At 29.8% G+C, this 26,278-nt stretch overlaps 1 protein-coding gene across 4 annotated transcripts in view; it reads left to right on the top strand.

Moving 5' to 3' along the window:
• The first annotated feature begins 2,284 nt into the window (after nucleotides 1-2,284).
• LOC145674903 (uncharacterized) overlaps nucleotides 2,285-26,278 on the top strand; it is a 157,566-nt gene continuing 133,572 nt past the window's right edge. For all 4 annotated transcript variants that reach the window (XM_081745161.1, XM_081745162.1, XM_081745163.1 and 1 more), the window contains exon 1: nucleotides 2,285-2,383. In XM_081745161.1, the coding sequence (XP_081601287.1) occupies nucleotides 2,348-2,383 (36 nt within the window). In that variant the 5' untranslated portion in view covers nucleotides 2,285-2,347. The remainder of the gene's footprint in view (nucleotides 2,384-26,278) is intronic.

The following is a 26,278-nucleotide window of genomic DNA, read 5'->3' as shown; positions in this document are numbered from 1 at the left end:
GCGTCCTCGAAGTAAGCAAATCGTTTCTCTCAAGAGTTCTGATGTGCTAAACAATCGGACTCAAAGACAAAGTCATTATTGGCTTGCAACATATAAACGTTCTCCCAGATAAGAAAATCTTCACTGCGCCAACAAAAAGTGTCCAGGGAAACGTGGATCGCAAATTTCTGCATCTAGTTAGACGATCAATCCAATTGTATACTCCCAACAACTGAAACATGTGGATGAAAAATTGGAAACTATATGACCGTCTTCTGAGTGGTAACATTTTGTTATGATAAGGCGAAAATTATTTATTATTTCTTTTAAGAATTATGGCTGTGGGAAGGTCCTGAAACTTATAAGCTTTTACTTAGATTCGAGCCTAAAAATGTTTCTTCAACATTTCTCGATATTGAAATCATCAATTAATACTGTTCTTCCATCTTTCCTGTATGATGGTATAGAAAAAAAAAACAATTTATGTATAATATCACTTATTACAGTATTACCTGACTGGATTGAAAAAATCTATATCACTGATCATCTCACGACATTGCACCTTCCGATCATATTATTTCGTTTCCTACGTTACAATTTGTAGCAGCGACTCTTTAGATACAACATACAACTTATCTGACGTAAATTACTCTGATTTCCACGAGTATCGTAAACTTTGAGCATTGGAGATAAAGTATTGTTGTAGAAATATTGACTATTTGTATTTTCACATAACTTTGACTTCCTGTTATTGTATTTCTCTTGTAACTTAATGATTTGATAGACAATTACTTTTTGAAACCTAACATAATATTAAATTTTAAACGTGATTTACTTACCCGTCGCATTCGATAGCAAGATTCCATAGGTTCGCATTCCAAGTTATGTAGTAAATCCATATCTAATGTAGCTTCGATCCTGAACAAGACGCTAAACTTTCAAACAACTACTTATTCAATCTTGTGGGCGTCTTCGGAGCAGCGTCTCGTATTCTATGATCAGCGGGAGCTCACGTGTTTAGGATCCCACGTTAAACTGTAGGTTCACATGTCATATAGACTTGTTAGTGGCACTGAACTCGAATGTGCTCAATTAACATGATTCATTCGAGGTTCTTATGCACACATTTACGAGATTAAATTTCTGGGAAATGTCTTCACTTTGTACATAGTAAGCTCCGAAAGCCTCAAAATTGAAATATTTTAGTCTAGTGCAGTAATAGTTTCACGGAAGACAACAGAATAACATAATATTAGTTAAGTTTAATATTCTGTGGATAGAACTAAATGTTAAATATACTTATTTTGAATACAATAAATACTAAAAGTAAGAAAATTGAAGATGAGCACACACGGTTAAGTGTGAGAAAATAAAACGCTTTATATACATGCAACATTAAAATATCTCTTCCCCTTGGCTTAAATACAAAATGTTAAAATCTAGTATATGATAAATTCTATCTACCTTCATAAACACTATGAGCTGAATGTGTTTTCTCTGGCTGCTAGTAGTAGATTCTTATCACTCCTCATTAGTTTCCATTGTCTTCCAATTTGTAGAGCAGTAATTTGTAATTTAGAAATTGCAAAAGAACTGGTTATTTACAACTCAGAACTACGCTCTAGCTGATTCTTCGTTCAATATAAATTCCATTGTTTGCCTCATTTTTCAATCTGTGTGTACTTTTTGTTTTGGATTTGCACAAACCACGTGTTTAGATATGCAGATATTCCTACCGTAGTTACGTATTTTCCAATTCGCTTTTAAATGTCAATTTGAGCCATTGTGAGCAATGTTATTCCAGAGATAAGATATCTTGTTTATGAAACTTTGTCAGTAGATATACGTATATTATAGAATATGTAAGATACTGACAATCTACTAATTTGTTGAAGCTGAACGATGAAGTTTAGAATTATACTTGTACAGTTTAGTGTTTTCGTTCTTCCTTAAAACTGAGTTTTTTTAGTACTTCCTTTTTTACATTAGGATATTTTATTGTTGAGTTGCATATTATGTATATTACACGGTTTATATAGTTATTATTATATTTCTACACCAGAAATTGTACACAGGCACATTTTAAGTGAACCAATATCATTTTAGTGATTGATTTTTGCATAATGTAAAACTCAACATTTTTCAGAGATTGTTTCATGTGACTTTAAAGCTGGAAAACAACGTTGAAACTAGTTTCACTAAGGAATATAATAGTTAACTTCATATTTCAAACTGTAATATTGTAAATTCTTTAATATTTCACATGGTGTCCATATTTCATGTTTGACATTATATTTTATTTTCTTTCAGAATTTACGTGTTACATTGAATTTCTTCAAGAATTTTCAAGAATTACTTGAAAAATACAATGATGTGGATCCTGTTATATTTCTCAACTTTTATGGTTGGTATTCCTTTCAAACTTTAACTATATGTATAAACTTCTCTTTAATACGGATTTATTTAATTGTTCAACATCTTCTAACATATCTTGCTTCATACTCCTCAGAATAAATTCAACTTCCTCAGTATCTTTGTGATTTTTATATGAGCTACGAATCCGATTTTGCAATGATAGATATAAAATATGTGACTTTTTTTGTAAAAAAAAGAGTATTCTCCTGTGATCAAATAATATATTCTCGTTGCATTTCTGCAATATTTGATTGACTTCTGATATGTAATTTTAATATATTTTTTGGAAACGAGGCATTATTGTTAGCGCTATTATTTTTGTAATGTTTCAAGTCAGATTTAAAACAAGGAACTTTTAAATACTTAAAAGAATGTTCTGAAGGTATATTCTATTTCTGTACGAAGTATACTTAATATATTAAATCCGTGTAACAGGCTCAAACTGCTACAATCATGTTTGAAATATCTAATATGTAGAATATTGCCTAAGTTTAACAGCTGGCGTATTTTCAAAAGTCATAATGTTACATTATGTTAATATATTTGAATATTTAACTCTCTTAATAAATATAAGTAGATGGGTGATAAAACAAAACATGCACAGATTTAGTAATACATAAAGAGTGTATTTGATTAGAAATACATGTAAACTAAAAGACTTATGAGATACGTAATTTGCAATTGAAAATGTAGGAAGAATTGAGGAACCTAGCCTCAAAATCTGCTCCATCTATTTGCTTAGTTTCGAGTAATCTCGCAAAATGTGCAGTGAAGCTCCATATACACGAGTACAAAGTCCCATATTTGAAGTAGTTGTTTAATATGAAATATAAGGCTTTTAATAAAATTCTGTTCCAATGGAATTCCTTTAAACCAAACATGTAACAAGCGATATATAATTCAATTTCAGTAAAAGAATGGATTTGACGGCTCAACTATTACATAATTCATGTGCATGAATTATGTAAATACTATTACGTAATTATGAATTAGCAACGAAAAATAATAAGCAACACCTTAACGAAATTCAAATTACGGTATTGGGCCACCTTTACTTTGTACTTCGTCTTATCTTCATACAAACCGTAAATCGTTTCCGGAGAAATAGCGAATTATTCTCCATGTAAGGTAGCATTCACTTCCACCAACAATTATTAAGGGGACTAAAAGCTAAAATGCAGTTTTGAGGAATTGAATGGGCCAGGTGAGTAAATACGATAACACTCAAAATACATATGTTTGTATATTGGCGCATTGTAATCTTAGTAGACCGCTCGTGAGTATAGAAGCACCTGATAGCCGAAAGCATATATATAATTACTATCATTAACAATAGAACCGACCAAGTACCATGATACTGCAGTATAGAACAGAGAGTTCCTGCCAACAATGTTGAATGGCAGGATATGAACAGTGTAGGGTACACTTATTTAGGCGTACTATTACCTTGAAAACAAAGATTGTTTGTCCTCAGAAAATATTACGCTTTCTCACTCTTTGCAGGTTTTAAGTTTTCGAAATCATTTCATTCACGCTGCTACGAAACTACTATGTTGTCGGTTGTAATAAAATATACTGTTGTATACCGCGGATATTTATGGTAAACATCTCTCGACGTGTTGCAATTACACAAGTACGATATTCCAAACGCTGAATGAGTTCTTATGTCAAGTAGGCCTAAATGACTCTGCTGTTCGTTTCATAATTTTATTCAATGTTTGTTTATTCCTTCGTTTTAGGCATAGTTCCCCTCTACTATACCTTTCCTTGGAATAACTGCCATGAGTCATGTATGCCATATTGCAGTTTGACATTGTTGTTTTTATACTGGTAATTTAAGGTACGAGTACTGGAAGTTTTAGATACAGTTGCTGTAAGTAACTGTACATGCTCTCAATACTTTCCTCAAAATCGCAGAGGTTTCTAATTCTGCACCCCGATTATTTCACATTCCACACTCCTTCTACACCACCTCGCATTGTTCATTCACATCCGGTAGAGCAGTAACAGAATACGATCACCGTGCATGAGCGTTCTTTGCAAGTAACTCATAAGAATTAAATCTTGCAGTATATGGGTGTAACTCTTTCTTAAATATTTATGTAAGTAATTGTTGAGATTTTCGTGTATTTTGTAGTGGTGGGCCGTATTATGTAATATTGTTAATCTATGATACCACACTAGACATAGTCTTATAGAGTCGGTAGTTGGGACAAGATAAAAGCAATAATTACAATATTAAAATTCAATGAATCCTAAGCGGAGTCGCCTTGATCTTCGTACTAATAGCGTGAATAAAGTGTTATGTAAACTTCTGTATTTGGAAGCGTATTAGTTAACAACGATTTATATCGAAATGCCAACAACGACTTTTTTGCAGGGTCGTGTAATTAATGACGACAAATCACAGTTAGAGAGACTTATATTTAAATTATTTTTCTTTAACCTATTGTGTTTGGACAACCCTGCTATAAAGTCATTACTGGCGTTTTCTCGACTTAAATAGTAGTTAACTTCACTGCCATGTCTTACATCAATGCATCACTACGCGAACCTACTGACTAAAATGGAATCTGAAGCAAGATTTTTTTTATTTGTAAAGAAGTAAAACAGGCATGAGTAAAAATTGAATTTGGAGCTACGAACTACAAAACTAGCATCTTATCTAATTGAGTATGGATGAGATTAGATGTCATTTATTTCACTGCATCAATGCATCTCTACGCGAATCTACTGAGTCAAAAATGGAATCTGAAGATCGATTTTTTTTGTAAAGAAGAAAAACAGGCATGAGTAAAAATCTGAATTTGGAGCTACGGATTAAAAAATTCGCATCTTATCTAATTGAATACGGATGAGATGTAATTTATATCACTTATATATAATATACACCTTCGCGTTTTTATATTTGGCATAGTCAGTTCTGGACAAAGATCAAAAGTATGTTCTAGTGTACAATGTATATTGAATTTCAGACCCAATATTCATAATGAATTGAAAGAGATACAGCAGAAAATATTTGTATTAGATTGATTAAGAAGGTATTGAGCTTTTAGCGAACGGAATAGTGTTCATGTTTGAAATCTCAGGGCATATGAATCGTAGCGAATCAGGGCTAATGGTATTTAATACCTTATAACTAAAGCTAGTAAATTGCGAAAAGTGTCGGAATACCTATGATGAGACGTTAGGTATAGCGCCTTGTTAATAATTGAACTATGCAGAAAGTTTGAAACATAGTATTACTTTTTCTTCGATAAAGGCGCACCGGCTTTTAAAGGAACTTGTGCTGCTTATGGGTGATATATGTAATCCAAAGCCAGATCCAAAATACGGTTCAATTGATTTCATTCTGATAATTTCAATGTTCTTTATACTCTTCTCTATGTGTGAATAGTTAGAAAAGATGGATATTATGAGTTCAATATAATCTTAGTCAATACCATTTACTTGATCGATTTTATACTATTGAAACGTAACATATTTTACCCATATCTTACGCAGGTAATCACGAGTGATAAAAGTGGGTAACCTACTACAACAATGTGCGATAAAAATCTAACTCGTAGCAAGGAGAAACTCCATAATATGTACCAAAACACGCACTGATATACAAGATAATAGTGCAATACGAGTTCCTTAGATTCCTATCTACACTGTTTACAATTAGCGTGAGTGGACCTAGCTGTTGAAAATAAACGGCTGGACTGGTGAACAGAAAAGGTGACATATACCATGGTGGCAACCCAAGACGGCATATATCCTTAGAGATCAATCAGAAGCTAGGACAACTTGGCTGGGAGGATTTGATTCATTTTCCGTAAAACCTAATACTGATACTCTACTATCATTTTTTTAGATCTCTGGAGAGCTCTTTCAGTGTCGTTAAGGTAGTTACAAACGTATGCCATATTTTTTGACCAGGAATCAGATAATGTAGTGACGGAATTGTGGCGTTGTCGGAGAAATGACAGACGATCGTCATTTTAAATGGTGAATAAGTTTCTTCATATTGTTGGTTTCAAATAATAATAATAAATATATTCTTAATATTGTTCTCAGTAGATAGGGAATGGGGATTCTGCAGACAAATTTATTATTAGCTCATTTTAACAATATGTCACCCTATCATCTCTAATAACTTCTAATCTACCCCTAATAATTTCTAGCGCACTCCCTATCCCCAAATAACTTCTAGCGCATTTCCCCTTCCACCCCCTAACTGTCAAAAATTTATGAAGCCGCCACTGACCATTACACTTTAACACAGAGGGATACCCCAAAGTGAGATTGAATATGCTTTTATGACATTTAAAATCATAAAAACTTACATCTAAAACTTAAACTAACTTACATCTAAAACTTACAACTAAAACAGATACTTTTTGTTTGATTAAAATCGATTCACAAATGCCCGAGTAATAAGAAGATGAACTTTAGACTGTATATGAGTATTGAACAAACGCACAGCTAAACAGTATATATATATTTTCATTCATCTAACTCACTAATACATGCACACAGACACACACACAATCCAGTTTGCTTGGTGAGAATAAAAAAAAATAAGTTGAACTAAAGCCAAGGTTATCTACTCCCATTGTATATGAGAATGATTCCACATGCAAGTTGCGTACGTGACTTCCATATGAACATAGCTGTAGTAGAAGTCACAAGTTGCATTCAATCAGGCAGTCATACATGTTTTCTTTTCTTTCTTTTTAGTAGTCAAGCAGTATATGGAAGTGTAGTAATAACAATACCAATCCTGTCACTTATTCCGTCACGTTATCTAGTTACAATTTTCTCTCTATTCACAATCGAAAAAGTTTTAAACTTCTTAGTTGTAACGTGATGATTTTTGCCTTCACGTGACAAACAGGGTTGGAAACTAACATTTTTTAACATGTTTTTCCAGAATTGTTAAAATTATGAATTAAGCTCTGAAACTATTACAAATGAACTAGTACTAAATAAGGTAAATATTTTTTTGAAGCGATAATCAACTCCTGTTTTAATGGCGGCTCATGAGGGAAAATATCTCCAGATCATTATAACTTCGTTGTTTATTAACCGATTTTCAAAATTCAAACAGAAAAAAAATGGCTATTTTTTGATTGTATTGCGGGTTGCATAACTATAAAGATACTATTTCGAATTTGTTATAACTTCATCAAATATTAACCGATTTTCAAAATTCAAACGGCAATCAATAGAGAAATAAATTGACTATCTATTGAATTATAAATTGCATAATTCTAAGGATATAATTACAAAAACTGAAATAAATCCCTTATTTATACATGCATCTTTAAAATTTAAATGACATTGTGTTCTATATATCCAAAGGTCTTAGTTTTTATAATCTTGAAACTATAAAAACACTTATACACTTAAAATTACAAGTTCGGATATTGATAATGAAATCATAAAAACACTTATACACTTAGAACATACTTAAAATTACAAGTTCGGATATTGATAATGGAATCTTCTGCTAACCTCGTTCTCTATAGGAAACAATGACTTCTTAAACTCCGTCCACTGATCATAATTCAAGCTGAATAGACAGCCGTTAATATCAAAAACAACTTGAACCTCGGTTTGCACATTTTTTACAATTACATTGAAATTATTATTGAAATTATTACAATTTCTTTTGAGGATCCATTCTATTCACTCCATTTTTTTACTTCTGACGACATATTTTTGATCATTTTTATTATTTTTTGGATTCACAAAACCGATCATCATTTGAAATTTACATACGGAACTCAACAGTTGGATAATTATCTTTTAAACCAGTGTATTTGATTTTTATTCCATCTTTAACGATCTCATCAATCATTTTATCTGTTAAGTGTTTTGTAAATCTAGGTGGAAGAAATAACTTAAACTCCTCACACTCAACTAAAATACTCTTTACAAACTTAGTTTTAATCTTTTCCATTTTCACAATCTTATATTCTGTATTTAATTCTAATTCTCTTAATCCAATAACTTGTTTTTGTTCAAGACTTCCAAGTTTATTTAAAAAATCAACGTGTTTTGCCATATTTATTATATAGAATTTTTTCTAATAGTCTCGAATTTCGTTAAGTATGTCATTGATTCTGTTAACAATATCTCTTACATTTTCATCTGTTAATTCACCATTCATGAGCTTAATTACATTAAGCTCATCTTTAAAGAGCCCAATTCGATTCACCATATTTTTATAATATTCTTTCTTTGAAGCTATATTAAACCGTGTTGATAGACCAGTGATAACAGCAGAAGCCGAAGCAAATGCAGTTGTTATAATTGAATACACTGTAACAGGAATAAATACATTGATGAACCCTGTAGAAGCTGATAATAGAATTGGTAACGTAATAAGAGTAGTATAAACACATTTTATTCGCTTAAACTTCCTTTTGTTTTTCATTAATAACTTCTCAAGATTTAATATAGTATCTTCAATTAACACAATTAAATTCTCACGTGGAATGTTATCTGGAATAGTCATTTTATTAAATAAGTTTTTATGATAATATCATAAAAACACTTACAAACTAAACAAATCTAATTAACATATAATTGATTTACATCTTCTCAATTATTTTTTCTTTCTCAACATCATACTCTAAATTTTTCTTACCAATCATAACAACATAGCAAATTGTTTTATCTGGTACATCGCTTTCAAAATTAACAGTCAGTTTCAAATTAGTTCTATCACTTACAGTTACTGATTTATGCTTGCTTGTGTTAATTACGAACATTGGTCTATTTTCTAAAAATTCTTTAGGATAATAAAACATCTCAGTATTTCCAATTGTAGCTCGCTTATATACCGTATACATTTCATAAACTTTCAAATACTTATGTTTTGCAAAATCTAAGTTTAAAGATTCTAATGGGAAAGATTCATTTCTAGAATTACGAAAATGGATATTCTAAACTTTACAATGATCAAAATAGCTTGAATCTCTTTCTTGATTATCATTTCTATTTGTTTGGAAAAAAGCAATCACAAAATTAGGCATATCAAATTCACTTGAGTTAAATTGTGTGGTTAAATCGAATTCTAAATACTTTCCACTAACTGATTTCTGTAAACATTGATATGTGTTGAATGAAATAGGAATCTTACCTTCTTTTAACATATTAAATCTTAAAAAAGTGGCATAGTTAGGTTCATAATTAACAATAGGCATTCTTAACTCCATATTTGTAATCTTAATTTTACCTGAATGCGGTTGATTGTCTTCATATGTTCCATCCTGCTTTTTTGTTTTCCAAATAGCAAATGCGTTATCATCAGAACCACTTCTTTTAAATGTATATTTCAATCCTCCTTTCCACATAATATCTTTAAAATCTGAACAAAATCCTGGCAAAAGTCTTAGCAAAAACACTATTTCTTCATCTGTTCTTGCCCACGTAATTCCTTCCCATCCACATTCATCATAGTGATTTGCCTCTGGTTTTGAAATCGTACATGTGTTTACAGCTGTTGAAGTTAAACCAGGATAATCTATAATATCTAATATCTGTCCATGCTTACTAACTTGAATTTGAGAAAACAAATGTGGGAAGAAATAATTAATAAGTCTAATATTTTGACCAGTAGTATATTCTCCATCAGCGTCTCTACCTCTAATTTCAAAAGATACATAAATATCAGCATAATAAGGATGAATGAAGCCATCACCCACGTCAATATCAAATTCAATAGACCTGTTTGGCTTATTTAAATTCTCGATTGTTTTTTGATTAGGTTTAAAGGATTGTAATTCATATGATTCTATCTTATCCATATTTATTATAAAAATATTTGTAATCGTTTTATGAATTAAGTCCATAAAATAAACCCATAAAAACTTAAATATAACTTCTCCAAATATCCTTATTCCTATTCACCTGACTAATAATTTCTAAAAAAATATACCCATCTCTAAACATTTTTAACACTGTAATGCATAAATGTCCACAAATTACCTCATTAAAATGTTGTATACGGCTGCTATTGTACTCTATATTATGACCAAGATATCTTACGAGTGTTTTTGGCGGATTACCTCCAAATGAATCAAACATACTTTCTATTTCCTTTTTTCCAATAACAAATCCAATGCGTTCCTATATTTTTAGACGTATCAAAATTAACAATACCACACTCATTCTTCCTTGGATGTTTAGGCAATTCATCACTCATAAATACACCTCTAAAGTTGCTTATCTTAAGTTTTTTAACAAGTTGTATTAGGTCTAAATTACTTAAAGGTTTAATTTTTCTTTTTCTTTACTGTTTTGGAGTTTACGTTTTTTGAAAGCTTACCACCTTGTTTTTCTTCCATTGCTAAGTTATGTCGCTTTTGTTCCTCTAATTCCATTTTATTCTTTTTTGCATCATCTACAGTCTTAGCAATAGCAGCCGCACCTCCAGCAACAGAACCTAGAGCACCTATTAAAGCTAAAATCGTTGGAATAGTAAATATAAAACCACCATAATGAACTTTATTATCATTTGCCTTCATTTCTTTGTTTATTTTCTTAAGTTGTGGTATAGAAAGAGATAGAGACATACATTGCCCTTTACTTAGTTTTGCTTCCTTTTGTTTGAGTTGTTTGTTAGTTAAAATGTGATCTATATTTAATTGTTTAAGTTCCTGATTAGGAATCGTAAATGTAAAACCTTTTAACTGCATATTTATTATATAATTAAAAGCTTTTTATGAAAAATTTCCATAAAAAGTACATATAAACCTAAATCAAAAATACTTATAAACCTAAACCAAATCTTACTTTTGTTACTTATAAACCTAAACCAAATCACTAAAGCAGTTCCAAGAGCAGGTAGTTTTTCAGTTATTAAATTAGCATCTTTAGCAAAAACTCTTTCCCAAGCTTTATTTTCTAATTCCTTATCTGCAATATGTCTTGATTCTGTACCTTTATTATCCCTATAGTATATATCATGTTCTTTACAAGCCTCATCTAATGGATTAATACCTTTATCACCTCTTTCTAATCTTTCTTGAAGTTTTGTACCCGGACCACAATATTGAAATCCTGGAATATGTAAGTCAAATGGAAGTTTATTAATCAAATCATTTACTAATCCTTTTCCATACCATTCACTATTCCAAAATCTTGGTGGTAGCGTATTCAATATCTTTATCAAATAACCTATACCCTTTGGATCATTAGGTATAAATTGTGAAAGTTTAGAATTAATCATATCCATAATACCTACTTTCTCATTATAAAAATTATCATTTCCAGATTTTTCTTCCCCATCAATAACAATCAAGCGATCAATCAGTTTTCTCACATCATCCATCCATATGTATTCTTTTGATAATTCGTTATATACCTTTATTCCTTCTCCAGATTTTGGTGTCTTTTTTGAAGGTGTTGTTGGTTTTATATATTCATCCCAAATAGGTTTGATAATCTCTTTATATTTTTTACCTTTACTAGATTTTTGTTTTCTTGTACTTGGGTCATTATTATGAAATGCAACACTAGAATCAATTACTATTTGTTTATATTTTTCTAGATCATCATCATTATAATTTGTTGGATTATGTTTTGTCAATAATTCCCATAAACCTGTTCCTGTATAATGTCGATTATTAATAACTAAATCATCACCATGAATTTTAACTTCTGCATTTCCTATCATATGTATAATTTTCCCATCTTCATCATATGGTTGTATTCCAAAACTTTTATCATCTCTAGTTGCATAATATCTTGTGGCAATCTTACAAAAATGAGTTGTTGCTAAAGATTCTATTCCTTCTACTTTATATTTAATTTGTTTTTTCATTTGTTTTATTTCTTCTGTTATAGGCGTATCACTTTCATTTATAGGACTATCATACATAGGTGGTGTTTCTAATAAGCTTGAGTCCACTCTCGCACTTTTATGTACAACTGGTACTAACTCTTGAATTAGATTTTTATTTTCTTCTGCTACTTTTGATATATCTTGCCCTAAATCTTTAATTGCATCAGTAACAGGCTGATCTTGTTCTTTAAATTTCTCATACTTACTTCGATTACTTTGTTTAATTTCCTTAAATCTTTTAATAAGTTCTTATTTTAACTTAATATACTTCTTAGCTTTATTAACATCCATTTATTATATAAAGAAAAAATAAAAACATAACATAACATAACATAACATAACATATACGTTAACCTGCATTCATATACGTTTAGTTTACACTTTTAGAAATTCTTTAATTTTATTTCTATATTTACCATTATTCACCTTCCTAGTCATATCTATTGTTAAGAAACCATGTTCTTCACTCCAACACTTGCTACATAATGATTGTAATTTTTCAAACGACATATCAGATGCAACAAATTCATCATATATATGTTTTAAATTTACATTGTCCTGTCTAAATATACAAAGAAAGTTTAAGTTGTCCCTAATTAATTGTTTTGGTACTTTAGAATATGTTTGTCCAAGACAGAAACAGTTCAAACCCTTATGACGACCTCGAGTAAAATATTCTCTAACGTGATTTTGTTCTTCTAATATGAAATCATCAAATACTACCACAGAATAGTCCTCACATTCATCTAATGGAATAATCTCTTCATTGTTTCCTTTTATTATTGCTACTGTATCTTTAATATTACGTTCTATATCTCGAAAAAGTTGTATTAAGTGTTGGTATTTAGGTTGATTTAAACTTTTAGAATAGATATAAACATTTACATATTTTAACCATTTAGGTGCCAACAAAAAATTATCAATCATTAACGTCGTTTTACCACAACCACTAGGCCCAACTATTAAACATCTTATATCATCAGGTAACAACTCACCATTCCTCTTTCTCTTCGCTGTTTCTTATGTTAACCTTACTTTAATATCCCAATTATCCATTTTAATTATTTATTATATAATAAATGAAAGTATTTAATTTAAATGGTTATTCATCTGTATTAAACATGTCTTTGCACTACCCATTTGAAAACGATTTAGAAGTAGCTGTTGCAGGATTTTACACAACATACTTAACTCCAAATATTACAGAAAAAAATAATAAATTAACGTTTTGCAGTGAAGAACCTGAAGTTACCAGACAAGCCATAGTTCAACCTGGTCAATATAGTTTAAAAGAATTAGAAGAATATATTAAATCAAACCTTCCATTCTACACTGATGAATTCAAAGATACTTATGAAATTACGGAAGACAGGAAGAGAAATAGAGTTAAAATATTTAGTGAGGTTTGTGATATAACCTTAGATACCATTAATACTGCATTAGGTTTTAGTGAGAAAAAGTTAACTAATAATATAGAACATGTTAGAGATAAGCCACCAAAGTTTCATCCGTTTGATACTATAAATATTCACTGTGATTTAGCAGAAGGTATGATTTTAAAACACAATGACACAACACACAACGAAACAGACTTAATTGCAACATTTAGAACAAATGCAGAGTTTAGAGAATCAATTATATATGAACCTAATGAAAAGATATTTTTCCCAATACATCACAATAAATTTAATAATTTCAAAGTTTCAATTAAAGATGAGAATGGTGATTTGATTGATTTTGGTGGAGCTCGTATAACTGTTTTACTTGCTGTTATATAATTCAAATTATTATATAATAAATATGGATATTTTTGGTAATACTAAAAGGGGGACTACAAACCTCAATCATGTAAGTGAAGTTTTTACATCAAATAATGTAACATGGGTTGATTTCAAAAACAAAAGACTTGTTAATGTAGGTGATGCAATTGACCAACATGATGTAGTAACTTTACAACAGCTAGATTTAATAAATAGTAATGTTAATAGTCAATTGGAAGGTGATAGAAACAAATTTGAAGATGTATTAAAAACATTACAAGACACACGTATAAAAAAAGAAGATTTTCAAAAGGTTAGGATGGATACTACTAAATTGATTATGCAGAAGGAAACTATACCTCTACTATATCGATTAAGAGCTAAAATGTTAAGGAACCAATCTTTAGAATATTTAATCTCTCTAATGGTTACAAATTTCTCTATAATGGGAAAATAATGCACATGGAATTAAGTTTGGATAAATACTTTCTAGAGATATATTTGGGTGATACTTTGATTGAAAATTTGCCTTTTAACTTTAACAAGAACGATATAATTACAATTAAACCAAATAAAAATTCAGCTATGGAAGAAGGTCAATTATTGTTTGTTGTAATGTACATAGAAAGAGAGCTTTCATAAAACCATTTGCTATATTCAATCTATATAACAACATTCTAATTCAATCTATATAACAACATTTTAATTCAATCTATATAACAACATTCTAAATTGAATTATACAGATGAAGTATAAATTGTTATATAGATTGAATTATTGTTCGAATTATAGACTAAGTTATAGAATGTTATATTGATTAAATTATATAGATGAACAGTGTTTGAATTGTAGAAGTTATTATATAGATTGATTATAGATTGAAGTTCATGATCAATTATAGTATTAATCAACAAATACCAACAACAGCATTAATTATAGTATTAATCATCAAATACCGACACCCGTTAATTATAGTATTAATCATCAAATATCGGCAATAGCATCAAACAAACATATGCTTGAATTATAGTTTGAATTAGGCCGATCTTTAGAATGATGTTGTTAGTTGAATTATAGTTTGAATTAGGCCGATCTTTAGAATGATGTTGTTAGTTGAATTATAGTTTGAATTATAGATTGAGGTTAATAATTTTCCATATAATAAATAGTATGATGTATTGTGTTAAGTGTAAGAAATCAACAGATACAAAAATAGATAACATTAGAATAGAACAAACAAAGAATGGAAGATATATTAAGAAAGGTATATGTGTTGTATGTGGTGCTAATAAATCCCAATTCAATAAAAAGTCCGATTGACTATATGAAGGTGAAGGTATTAGAGAAGACATTATAGAAGAAATTCATAAACCATCTAGGAAGAATTATCCTAGGTTAAGTGTTATTGTTAGAGGTATTGATGATCTTTGGCAAGCAGATCTTGTGGAAATGGATAGTGGTGTGTTAAAAGGTGTTTCCAAAATAAGTAAATGTTATAAGTATCTGCTAACGATTATAGATGTGTTCTCAAAATATGCGTTTGCTGTTCCTGTTAAAGATAAGAGTGGTAAGAATGTTACAGAAGGATTTGAATCAGTGTTAAAAGTAAGATAACCTAGTAACTTACAAACTGATCAAGGTAAGAGTTTTACATAAACAATTTAAGAAGTTGATGGAGGAAAATAGGATTAATCATTATTCAGCCTATAGTGGTAAAAAAGCTTCTGTTGTTGAGAGATTTAATCGAACACTTAAACAAAATATGTGGAAGAAATTTATTGTTCAAGGTAATTATAAGTGGTTAAAAATATTGCAAGGTTTGGTTGATGAATATAATAACAAAGTACATAGAATAATTGGTGTAAAACTTGTAGAAGTGAATAAGAATAATGAGCATGTGATATTGAAAAAAGTGTATAAGAAAGAATATGAGCCTGTTAAGTTAAAGTACAAGATTGGTGATTATGTTCGTATAAGTAAAATTAAAGGTTTGTTTGAGAAAGGATATACACCAAATTGGTCAGCAGAAGTGTTTGTTATTAATGAGGTTATACCATCTAATCCACCAACATATAAAATTAAAGATTTAAACAATGAAGAAGTTAGAGGAAGATTTTATGAACCAGAATTATTGAAAACTAAATATAAGGATGAGTATTTGGTTGAAAAAATATTGAGAAAGAAAGGTAATAAAGTATTTGTTAAATGGTTAGGGTTTGATGATTCACATAATAGTTGGATAGATAAAAGTAATGTAATATTATAAATGATATAATTATGGTATAATAATTCACATAATAATTAAATAATATACTATTGTAAATGTTATATTTTATGGTTTAATAATTCACATAATAGTTTGATAAGATAAGGAAAATGTTGTAGTGTAAATTTAATGTGTTTAACTTTTATGAATATTTTCATGAAAGGTAATAAAGTGTTTGTTAAATGGTTAGGGTTTAATAATTGCATAATAATTAAATAAATAAATAAAAGTAATATAATATTATAAATGTTATTTTTTGGTTATTTCATAAAAGGCAATAAAGTGTTTGTTAAAAATTAGGGTTTATTAGATGGTTAGGGTTTAATAATTTTGCATAATAATTAAATAAATAAAAGTAATATAATATTATAAATGTTATTTCATAAAAGGCAATAAAGTGTTTGTTAAATACCTAGAATTTATTAAATGGTTAGGGTTTAATAATTTTGCATAATAATTAAATAAATAAAAGTAATATTGATGATGAGTGAGTTTATGAAAATGATTCAGTTTTTATCATATTAATAATGACTTTGATGGGGTGTTCTAATACAACGCGTAATATGTAGACAATGGTAGGAGTGTACAATGTTAAGTGTTGTATTAGGATATATGGAAGTAAAATAGTACAAAAATGACTAGAATAATCCGGCGAAGATAAAAAATTGAGTAGTAAGATTTTCTATATAATAAATAAGATGAGTAATTATAGTAAATTTACTGTAGTAGAGTTAAGGCAACAATGTAAAGAGAGGGGAATCAGAAGATATTTCCCATAAGAAAACATGAACTAATAAACCTTCTTAAACAATATGATGATGAACAAAGCAGAAGGCAGATTAGAGATATATTCCCATTTAAAGAAGAAGTAATTGAAGAACCGAAACCGACACGTATACCTATAAAAGTAGAATTAGAAGAAACAGCAGCGTTTACAAACTATTAAAGTTGAAAATATAGGAGGATATAAAGACCCAATAAAATTTTTACATACAAGTGGAAGAGTTGCTATTAACAAAATCAAGAAAGAATTAAAGCACCACCCATTAATAGTCAACCAATTATTCATTTGTGATTATATTAAAGATAAAGAAGTACAAGAACGCAATTTTAAAACTATGAATGAAAGAATATTACAATTAACTGACTTAGATGAATATATAACCCATGCTAAACAAAAACTATGTAGAGAGATGGAGGAATTTCAAGGTAGAGGATCAGGATGGACATTACATCAAATTAAACATTTAGAAATCAGACTAAATAAATATGTACCATTACGAGCTTCTTCCTATATTGACCTTCCTAAACCAATTAAAGATAAGAAAGCAGTAATCAATATTAAAAATCAAGATAATAAATGTTTCTTATATTCAATTGCAAGTTATTTAAAACCTATTGATAGATGTTCTCAATATCAACGACCTTCACACTATACAGAAATTGTGAATGAGTTACAAGATAAATATTGTAATGGTATTGAACTTCCTGTACAATTAAAAGATATAGTAAAGTTTGAAAAGAAAAGTAACATATCCATTAACGTGTATAGTTATGATGATGAATATAATATATACCCACTTCAAATCACAAAAAATAAGCAGGACAAACACGTCAATTTATTATATGTAAAAGATGAAAATAATAGTCATTTTTGTTGGATAAAGGATTTATCGAGATTAATAAGAAGTCAAGTAACAAAACATAAGGAGAAATTGTACTTTTGTGATAGATGTTTGGTAAGACATTTTAGAAATGAGAAGCAATTACAACAACATGAGCTATATTGTAAGGAGCATGAATCTGTTAGAATAGAACTTCCAAAACCATATGACAATCAAATACAATTCCAAAATTATAATAGATCATTAAGAGTACCATTTACGATATATGCTGATTTTGAATGTTTGTTATGTAAAATGGAAGTAGACCATAATTGTTCTAAAACTGTGAAGTATCAAAAGCATTTACCAATGAGTTTCTGTTATTACATCAAATACTCAAATGGTATGTATAAAAGTCCTGTTAGTTATATTGGTTTAGATGCTGCAAAGGTGTTTGTGAAGAAGTTAAAACAAGAAGCAATAGAAATAAAGAAAATATATAACAAAAAAGTTGAAATGAATAACCTAACTAAGGATGAGAACGAGATATATAATAATTCCAATAGTTGTCATATATGTGAGAGAAACTTGAATGAATTACCACCAGCAATTGAAAAACAAATAAATATGTTAAATAAGAAAATACAATTCGCTAAAGATAATGATAGCATGATTGAAAAGTTAGAAGAATGGAAACATGAATTAGGAAAATGTTTAAAGGATATAAATAAAAATAAAGCAAAAGTAAGAGATCATGATCATTTAACTGGAAAGTTTAGAGGTGCAGTTATTGTAACTTAAGCTATCGAAATCCTAATTTTATTCCAGTATTTATTCACAACTTAAGTGGTTATGATACTCACCTGTTTGTTAAAGAACTTGTTTATGATAAGAATGAAATAAAACTAATTGCAAATAACGAGGAAAAATATATAACATACTCAAAATATGTGAAGGTTGATAAAAAGAATGGAATTAATTTACGATTTCTAGATTCATTTAGGTTTATGTCAAGGAGTTTAGCAGAACTAGCAAATAACCTTACAAAAGAACAATATAGAGAAACGTCAAAATACTTCCCTAATGATTTGTTAGATTTAGTAATTAAAAAAGGTGTGTACCCATATGATTATATTGACTCAATTGAAAGATTAGAAGAAACAAAACTACCTTCAAAAGAAATGTTCTTTAATAAACTTACTAAAACACACATCAGTGATGAAGATTATGAGCATGCGGAAAATGTTTGGAAGTTATTCAATATTAAAAATCTAGGTGAATATACAGAACTTTATAACAAGACAGGTGTATTAATATTAGCTGATGTATTTGAAAGTTTTAGAGATGTGTGTTTAAAAGCATATGGTTTAGATCCTGCTTGGTATTTTACTGCTCCTGGTTTATCGTGGGATTCAATGTTAAAGATGACTAAGATCAAACTAGAAATGTTAACTGACTATGACAAAATATTAATGATAGAAAAAGGTATAAGAGGTGGAATTTCACAATGTAGTAAGAGATATGTAAGAGCAAATAATAAGCACATGAAAAATTATAACAAAGACGAACCTTCAAAGTATTTAGCTTATCTAGATGCACATAATTTATATGGATGGGCTATGAGTCAATACATGCCTTACAAAGACTTTAAATGGGTTCAACCTTACGTAAACATAATGAATATTCCAGATGATTGAGAAACTGGCTACATATTAGAAGTTGATTTAGAATATCCAGAATACTTACATGATAAACATACAGATCTACCATTAGCTCCAGAAAATATGTGTCCACCAGGATCGAAACATTCAAAATTGTTAACAACGCTTTACAATAAAGAAAGATATCTTATTCACTACAGAAACTTAAAATTGTATATGTCACTTGGGATCATATTAAAGAAAATTCATAGAGTATTAGAGTTCAAGCAATCAAACTGGTTAAAGGAATATATTGATCTAAATACAAATATGAGAACAAAAGCTAAGAATGATTTCGAGAAAGATTTTTACAAGTTAATGAACAATAGCGTATTTGGTAAAACAATGGAAAACATTAGAAAGCGACCATCTATTACCTTAGAATGTGATCCAATGAGGGTGGAAAAGTTAATAGCGAAACCGAACTTCGATTACAGAACAATATTTACTGAAGATTTGTGTGCGATACATATGAAAAAAGAAAAATTGACCTTCAACAAACCTATATATGTTGGTATGAGTGTGCTAGATTTGTCAAAACTATTAATGTATGACTTCCATTACAACGTTATGAAACCTAAATACGATATCGATATAGACTTATGTTACACGGATACTGATAGTTTTATATATGAAATTAATACAGATGACTTCTACAAAGACTTAAAGGAAATGGTTGATCTATTTGACACAAGTGATTATGGAAAGGATAATCAATATGGAATACCACTAGTAAACAAAAAGATATTAGGAAAGATGAAGGATGAAAACAAAGGTAAAATAATGACGGAGTTTATTGCGTTAAGATCAAAGATATATGCCTTTAAAGTTGAGAATGAAGAGGAGAAAAAAGCAAAAGGAATAACGAAATGTGTAGTAGCAAAAGAGTTACAATTTGATGATTATAAGCAAACCCTATTCAATGATGTGAAAACATATAAAAATATAAATCTAATTCGAAGTTGTAAGCATCATGTGTATACCATAGCTGTAAATAAGTTAGCATTAGATTCAAATGATGATAAAAGATATATACTAGAGGGTGGTGTAAGTACATTAGCTTGGGGCCATTTTGGGATAAAAGAGGAGTAGTTGTAGTTTTAGTTATAAGTTTTAGATGTAAGTTAGTTTAAGTTTTAGATGTAAGTTTTTATGATTTTAAATGTCATAAAAGCATATTCAATCTCACTTTGGGGTATCCCTCTGTGTTAAAGTGGCGGCTTCATAAATTTTTGACAGTTAGGGGGTGGAAGGGGAAATGCGCTAGAAGTTATTTGGGGATAGGGAGTGCGCTAGAAATTATTAGTGGTAGATTAGAAGTTATTAGAGATGATAGGGTGACATATTGTTAAAATGAGCTAATAATAAATTTGTCTGCAGAATCCCCATTCCCTATCTACTGTTCTCTAAACGTTCAACACTTTCTAGGAAACTAGAGATAAACAAACTAAGTTATTTTTATAATAGTTTAGGTTATATTTTATACAAAAATAAATGTTGATAATAAGTGCTAACGAAATTAATGGACTAATTGGTGGAATTAAAATGAAAGAATTGGGAAAACTCTAAAATTTGAAAAATGGTGCCGAGTTAAACAGGAACATCTCACAACAAAACTGAACGTTTTGGCACATAGTTATTATACCAGTTTTTGGATTGATAACGTATTTTAGCAAATGATTAGCAATATATTATTGCATTATTATAAGTAGAATTGAAGGAAATCAGAGATCGCTTTTCAACACGGCGTTATCTACTACATAAGTCTAGAAACATGAAGCGTATGTTTATGGACTCTCATTTGTTCACTTTTCAGTTAAAGTGAATACTTTTTAAACCAAATTACTGTTCAGAAAGTAAGAAAGTTTCTATATGTACCGTAATTTCAAACAAACAATATACTAACATAACAGCGAATGCTATATCCTGGAGTTGATCTTTTTAAATTAACTGAAAGAAATGTTTGTAAGAGACCTGATTGAATAAAGACCGTGACAGAAAGTAAGAGAACAATATAAAAACATGGAGACGGTGATATGTACTTTTTATTTTGCGTTTATTACATTATCATCAAGTATTACAATCCGTCATATAGTATGTCACAAGTGAAACAAAAACTTCGAGAAAATTTCTGAGGAAAATCTTATCTGCAGAATAAGACAAATTTGTTAAAACAACATTTGATATAATGCACGAATCTGTGATTGGAAATACTGAGACATCAAATGAGACTCTCTTTACAAAAGAGAAGAGTAATTCATTACTGACTTATTTGATTTTTCTAAATAAAGAAGAGGACTGCTATTCTAGTTTGATCAATATTGAAGGAAAGTAGACTAATAAACAACGTACACACAAGATTACTACATTCAAATGAAAAATAAACTAACCAAGGATAATAAATTGCATATATTTTGATTTAATACAACTAAAATGGCAATAAAATATTTCAAGTAGGTTAAAGCATACTACTGAGAAATATCAAAATGTAAATGATATAGGATGAAACAAAAGGGAAGATTCATTTACAAACTGAACACTAACCTATACTCATGTAGAAAATAATTACCTTGCAAAACTGTATATTCTACTGTGAAGGAAATATATATTTTCTATTTATTTATATCATTTTATTCAAAAGGATTATAATCGCAACTAGCATAAACACTTAGACCATTGAGTTACTAACGGCAATGCATGGGTGTTCATAAATTATCTCACACTGATCTTCAGACTTTCAGTCGAAATATCAAGGCGAAGAACAGCAGTAATTGTAAAAGGGAAGGATGGCAGACCAAATAACACTTTATTTGGAGTTGTGATTAGTATATTTTTGCTGCAAATTAGAATGTCCTCTGTTTTGATCTTGCGGATGTTCAAGTCGAAGTAGTACGTTACATATTTATGATCTAAAAGTCAATTTACCCTCATCAAAACCCACTTGGAATGAATATACAAAGAACACTGAAGAATCAAATATAGGACATTAACATAATACATACATCTTGTATCACATAGTAAACAAGTAACAATGTTTCTGAAGCCATATGAACTACTTTTGGAAAAAGGAAATGATACTATTACTAAAATTATTACGAGCGAAAAAGAAATATTAAGTTATGTAATTAGCGTAATACAGTGTTTTAGAACATATGTAGGCTATCCTTGGGACATCTAAATCGAGACAAATAGCACTGGATTAACAAATATAAACATGAAAATGTCAACAAATCAGAAGAATATGCAAAGGGAAACAAAACCAAACTTTGCGTACTAATATATCAAAAGTATCAAAAGAACATTATCGGTCGAATTTTTAAAATGTAATGTCTACCTGCTTAGTGTCTGAGGTTTCAAGGCCATGCCCTATATATCTTTACATACATGTGCTCATGCTATATCGTATTCGATAATCAACCATAATATTAAAAGTCTAACAACATTAAGCTTGTCAGTATTTTCACGTAAGTACGGACACAATAGTTACAACAAAGATTGTTTGTAAATATTATGGCATCTCTAACACATAATAACAACTTTGATACAACTGAGAAAGATAAATGCAAAGCATCTTGTAACAAACTTATAACAATCAGTAATACCAGACACCTGTCATATTGTTAGGAAGTTTGGATCTGTTTTCTTTTCCCAGAACGGCCATCATATTATTAAGCTAAGATCGGCTTAAACAGAGATACAGCAGTAATAATAATAATAATAATTTGCAATCCTTTGTATTCATTAAACACCATTTACTACTTTTTATCACATTACAACCATTGACATTAAAAGAAAACTCATTCTTTATAAGAGCTGCTAGTTATTCTAATTTTAAGGCTTCAAAACTATGCTATAAAGGTACACAGCTTTATAGAAGGGAAATATCCATATGTCTTTCCGTCTTGTTTCCCAATAGGTATAGCAAAATCTGAAAGATATATCAAGTAAAGTTATTTATTCTTTTTAAAAAAATATGGACTTAGTGTCTCCTCTCTCTTACACATTTATTCATAACAAAAAAGGCAGAGAAAAACAATGTATGGTTTCAACTTTGACGATAATAGAACAAAAATTGCAAAATATGGGAAAACCTGATTTTTGAAATGAATTCAGCGTCTCAAGAATTGATTTTGCGCTCACTTTTATCCCTCTGCTCAAGGTGATAACACCATATGTAGGTACTAGGTTCCACTTCCTCCCTTGTACGTATAATAAAAAGCTGAAAGCAGTAAAAATCTATAGAACTTCCTGCTTCAATTCCCGATCCTCTTTGATCAAAAACTGTAATAAATGTACACGTAGAATACTTTAATATGAATTCAGCTTCTGAAGAATAGATTCTATCTTTGACATTATCTCCATATCGCTACGGGAACCTGTAGATATACCACTTACGGTTTTAAAATTAAATCCAATAGTTAACAAATGTACTGCTGTTTCACACGCATAACAGCTCACTTGTTCATTGAAACCAAGAAAGCTAATCGTACTCATTGTACTCATGCGGCTAGTAAATATTTAATTATTTAATTTTACAAGTATAATGAATTCTAAAAATAATGATTATTTATCACTATTGCCACTGATACTTTTTTTAATCATTTTGTACTGTTTATTAGACCCAAATTTCTTAACCTTAAAATAAAGGAACTTTTTGTCAAGTCTTCGTCCCCTTCTTTTTAATTGAGTAATATACCAATTCATTTTTATGCATTTAGATTATATTGCATTACTATATTACGGGATGCTGCATCAGATATGTTCTTACGTACTTCTATTATAACATTTAACTTTGCAAATCAAGTAGCCCTTACGCAGCTGTAAAAGAAATTCTGCGTAAAATAAGGAAGACACTCTTATAATATATAATATTATAATGCATATAATAAGAGGATGGCTCACATATGGTCAATAACTAGCGCTGTAGTATTCACTGGAGACACGCACGTAGGATTTTGTTTCGTTAGATCCAAACTATTGAGTGTTTCACATTTAATATGAGAGTAAATTACACTAAACTTTCCAAAATCACTTCTAAAATGAGATTAAATTTACAGAGAAATCAGATTTTCCAGTGAAATAGTGAAGCGACGATGATTGGATGGATAGTCCTAGCCTTAACATAACTTAATAAGTTACTGGCGAACATCACTTGCTTAAACTCTTAGATGTGAAGGGCCTTATGCAGAGTCGTTCTGACGCGTGATTAGGACCATACTAAAGAGTTTGATTAACATATGTTTCCTGTAGTAGTCAGCCTTTTAGTATGATGTTAATCAGACGTCAAAACGACTCTCAATAAGGCAGGAAGTGTTCTGTTGTATTGAATAAAGCACAACCATATTTACAGTTTCAAATCTGCAAATTCTTTTCTAGCTTACATGAATTTAACAATTTTCAACAGCTTGAAAGTTAAATTGGATTTGTATCATGGCAATATTTAAGGTGTCTATTCAACGTACTTTTGTTAATGTTAGCATTTACAAAATTCTTATAAAATGATGGTTGATCATTCCTTATTTCCTAGAATGAATCAGAAAGAGTAAATGGCTCTTTTTCTATAACATTCTATTTCTACGGGGACTAGGACAAATGCTCCACTTCTACTCACAAGATGGACTTGCCTATCCAAATCACAGTCTGTCAGGATATGTAAAACATTATTCATATGTGCAACTAATGCAATATTTGGTACCATCTTAAAAACATGATTCATTAGGGATGCAAACAATTCAGTTTCATAAAATCTTACAGGTCAAGTATGTTTGCTGTAAGATATGATCAGCTATTTCTGAGGGGGCCTTAATCAGTGTAACAAAAACAACGTCGTTCTTGCCAATGTAGAAAAATTTTAGAACTGTGCTAAAGTCAGATTATAGGTCTTAGCAGTAGTTTGAAACTCTTAACTGTTTATCTAATCTGATTCGAATATTGCCTCTATAAGCAAACTTGATTCCTAACTTCCGACCCTCTACATTCTGCCTAATTTTAGTGTTGGACGGAATGGAACGAATGTATTAAAAATGTCAAATTAAATGAGGTGTCGGTAGTACTCAAGATATGAAATAATATACACTTTAAAAGAATAAACGAATAAAACGACAAATAAAAAACGAAGAGACTAATAAGTAAACATTATGAAATACAGTAAAATTAATGTATCTCTCAGTTAAAGAAGTGAATATGAAATAGAAAAATTATCGGATAGCCTCTAAAGTACCCTAGCTGTGGATTAGGGACAGATGCATCCCATGAAATGCTAATAGTCAATTACGACTATTAGAGCATGTTGCAGCTTACTGTACAGCCGGGTATTAATTATATGAATTCACACTGAATGTGGATCAATCTTCAACGTTATCTTTTATGCGCCCAGACATTTATTCTAGAATAAAACTTGGCGGCTTTCACTTAAAGACAACTTGGTGGAAATAATTTTCACTGATTATAGCGCCATCTAAAACGAATCAAACAACTTTGTAATAATAGTTTTCAGTAGAATCTGGATCTAGATTTTCAAAGTTATTCCCGTCACATCTCCAGTGGGCGGCGGATTGATTTTTTGAAAAAGGAGTTTCTCCTCCTAATTAAAAACTTTCTATTTAAATGATTATTTTTGTCCAAATCCTTTTCTCTAGATATTTCGCATCCTCAAGTGAGAAAACACACCCTTTAAATAACTAATAATAATAAGTAGTTTTATTAAACGTGCA

This window comes from Thermobia domestica, chromosome 18, assembly GCF_964235325.1.
Source record: "Thermobia domestica chromosome 18, izTheDome1.hap1.1, whole genome shotgun sequence".
Classification (NCBI taxonomy): Eukaryota; Metazoa; Arthropoda; class Insecta; order Zygentoma; family Lepismatidae; genus Thermobia; species Thermobia domestica.
The sequence above is the reverse complement of the archived record's forward strand: the minus strand, read 5'-3'. Positions and strand labels throughout refer to the sequence as shown.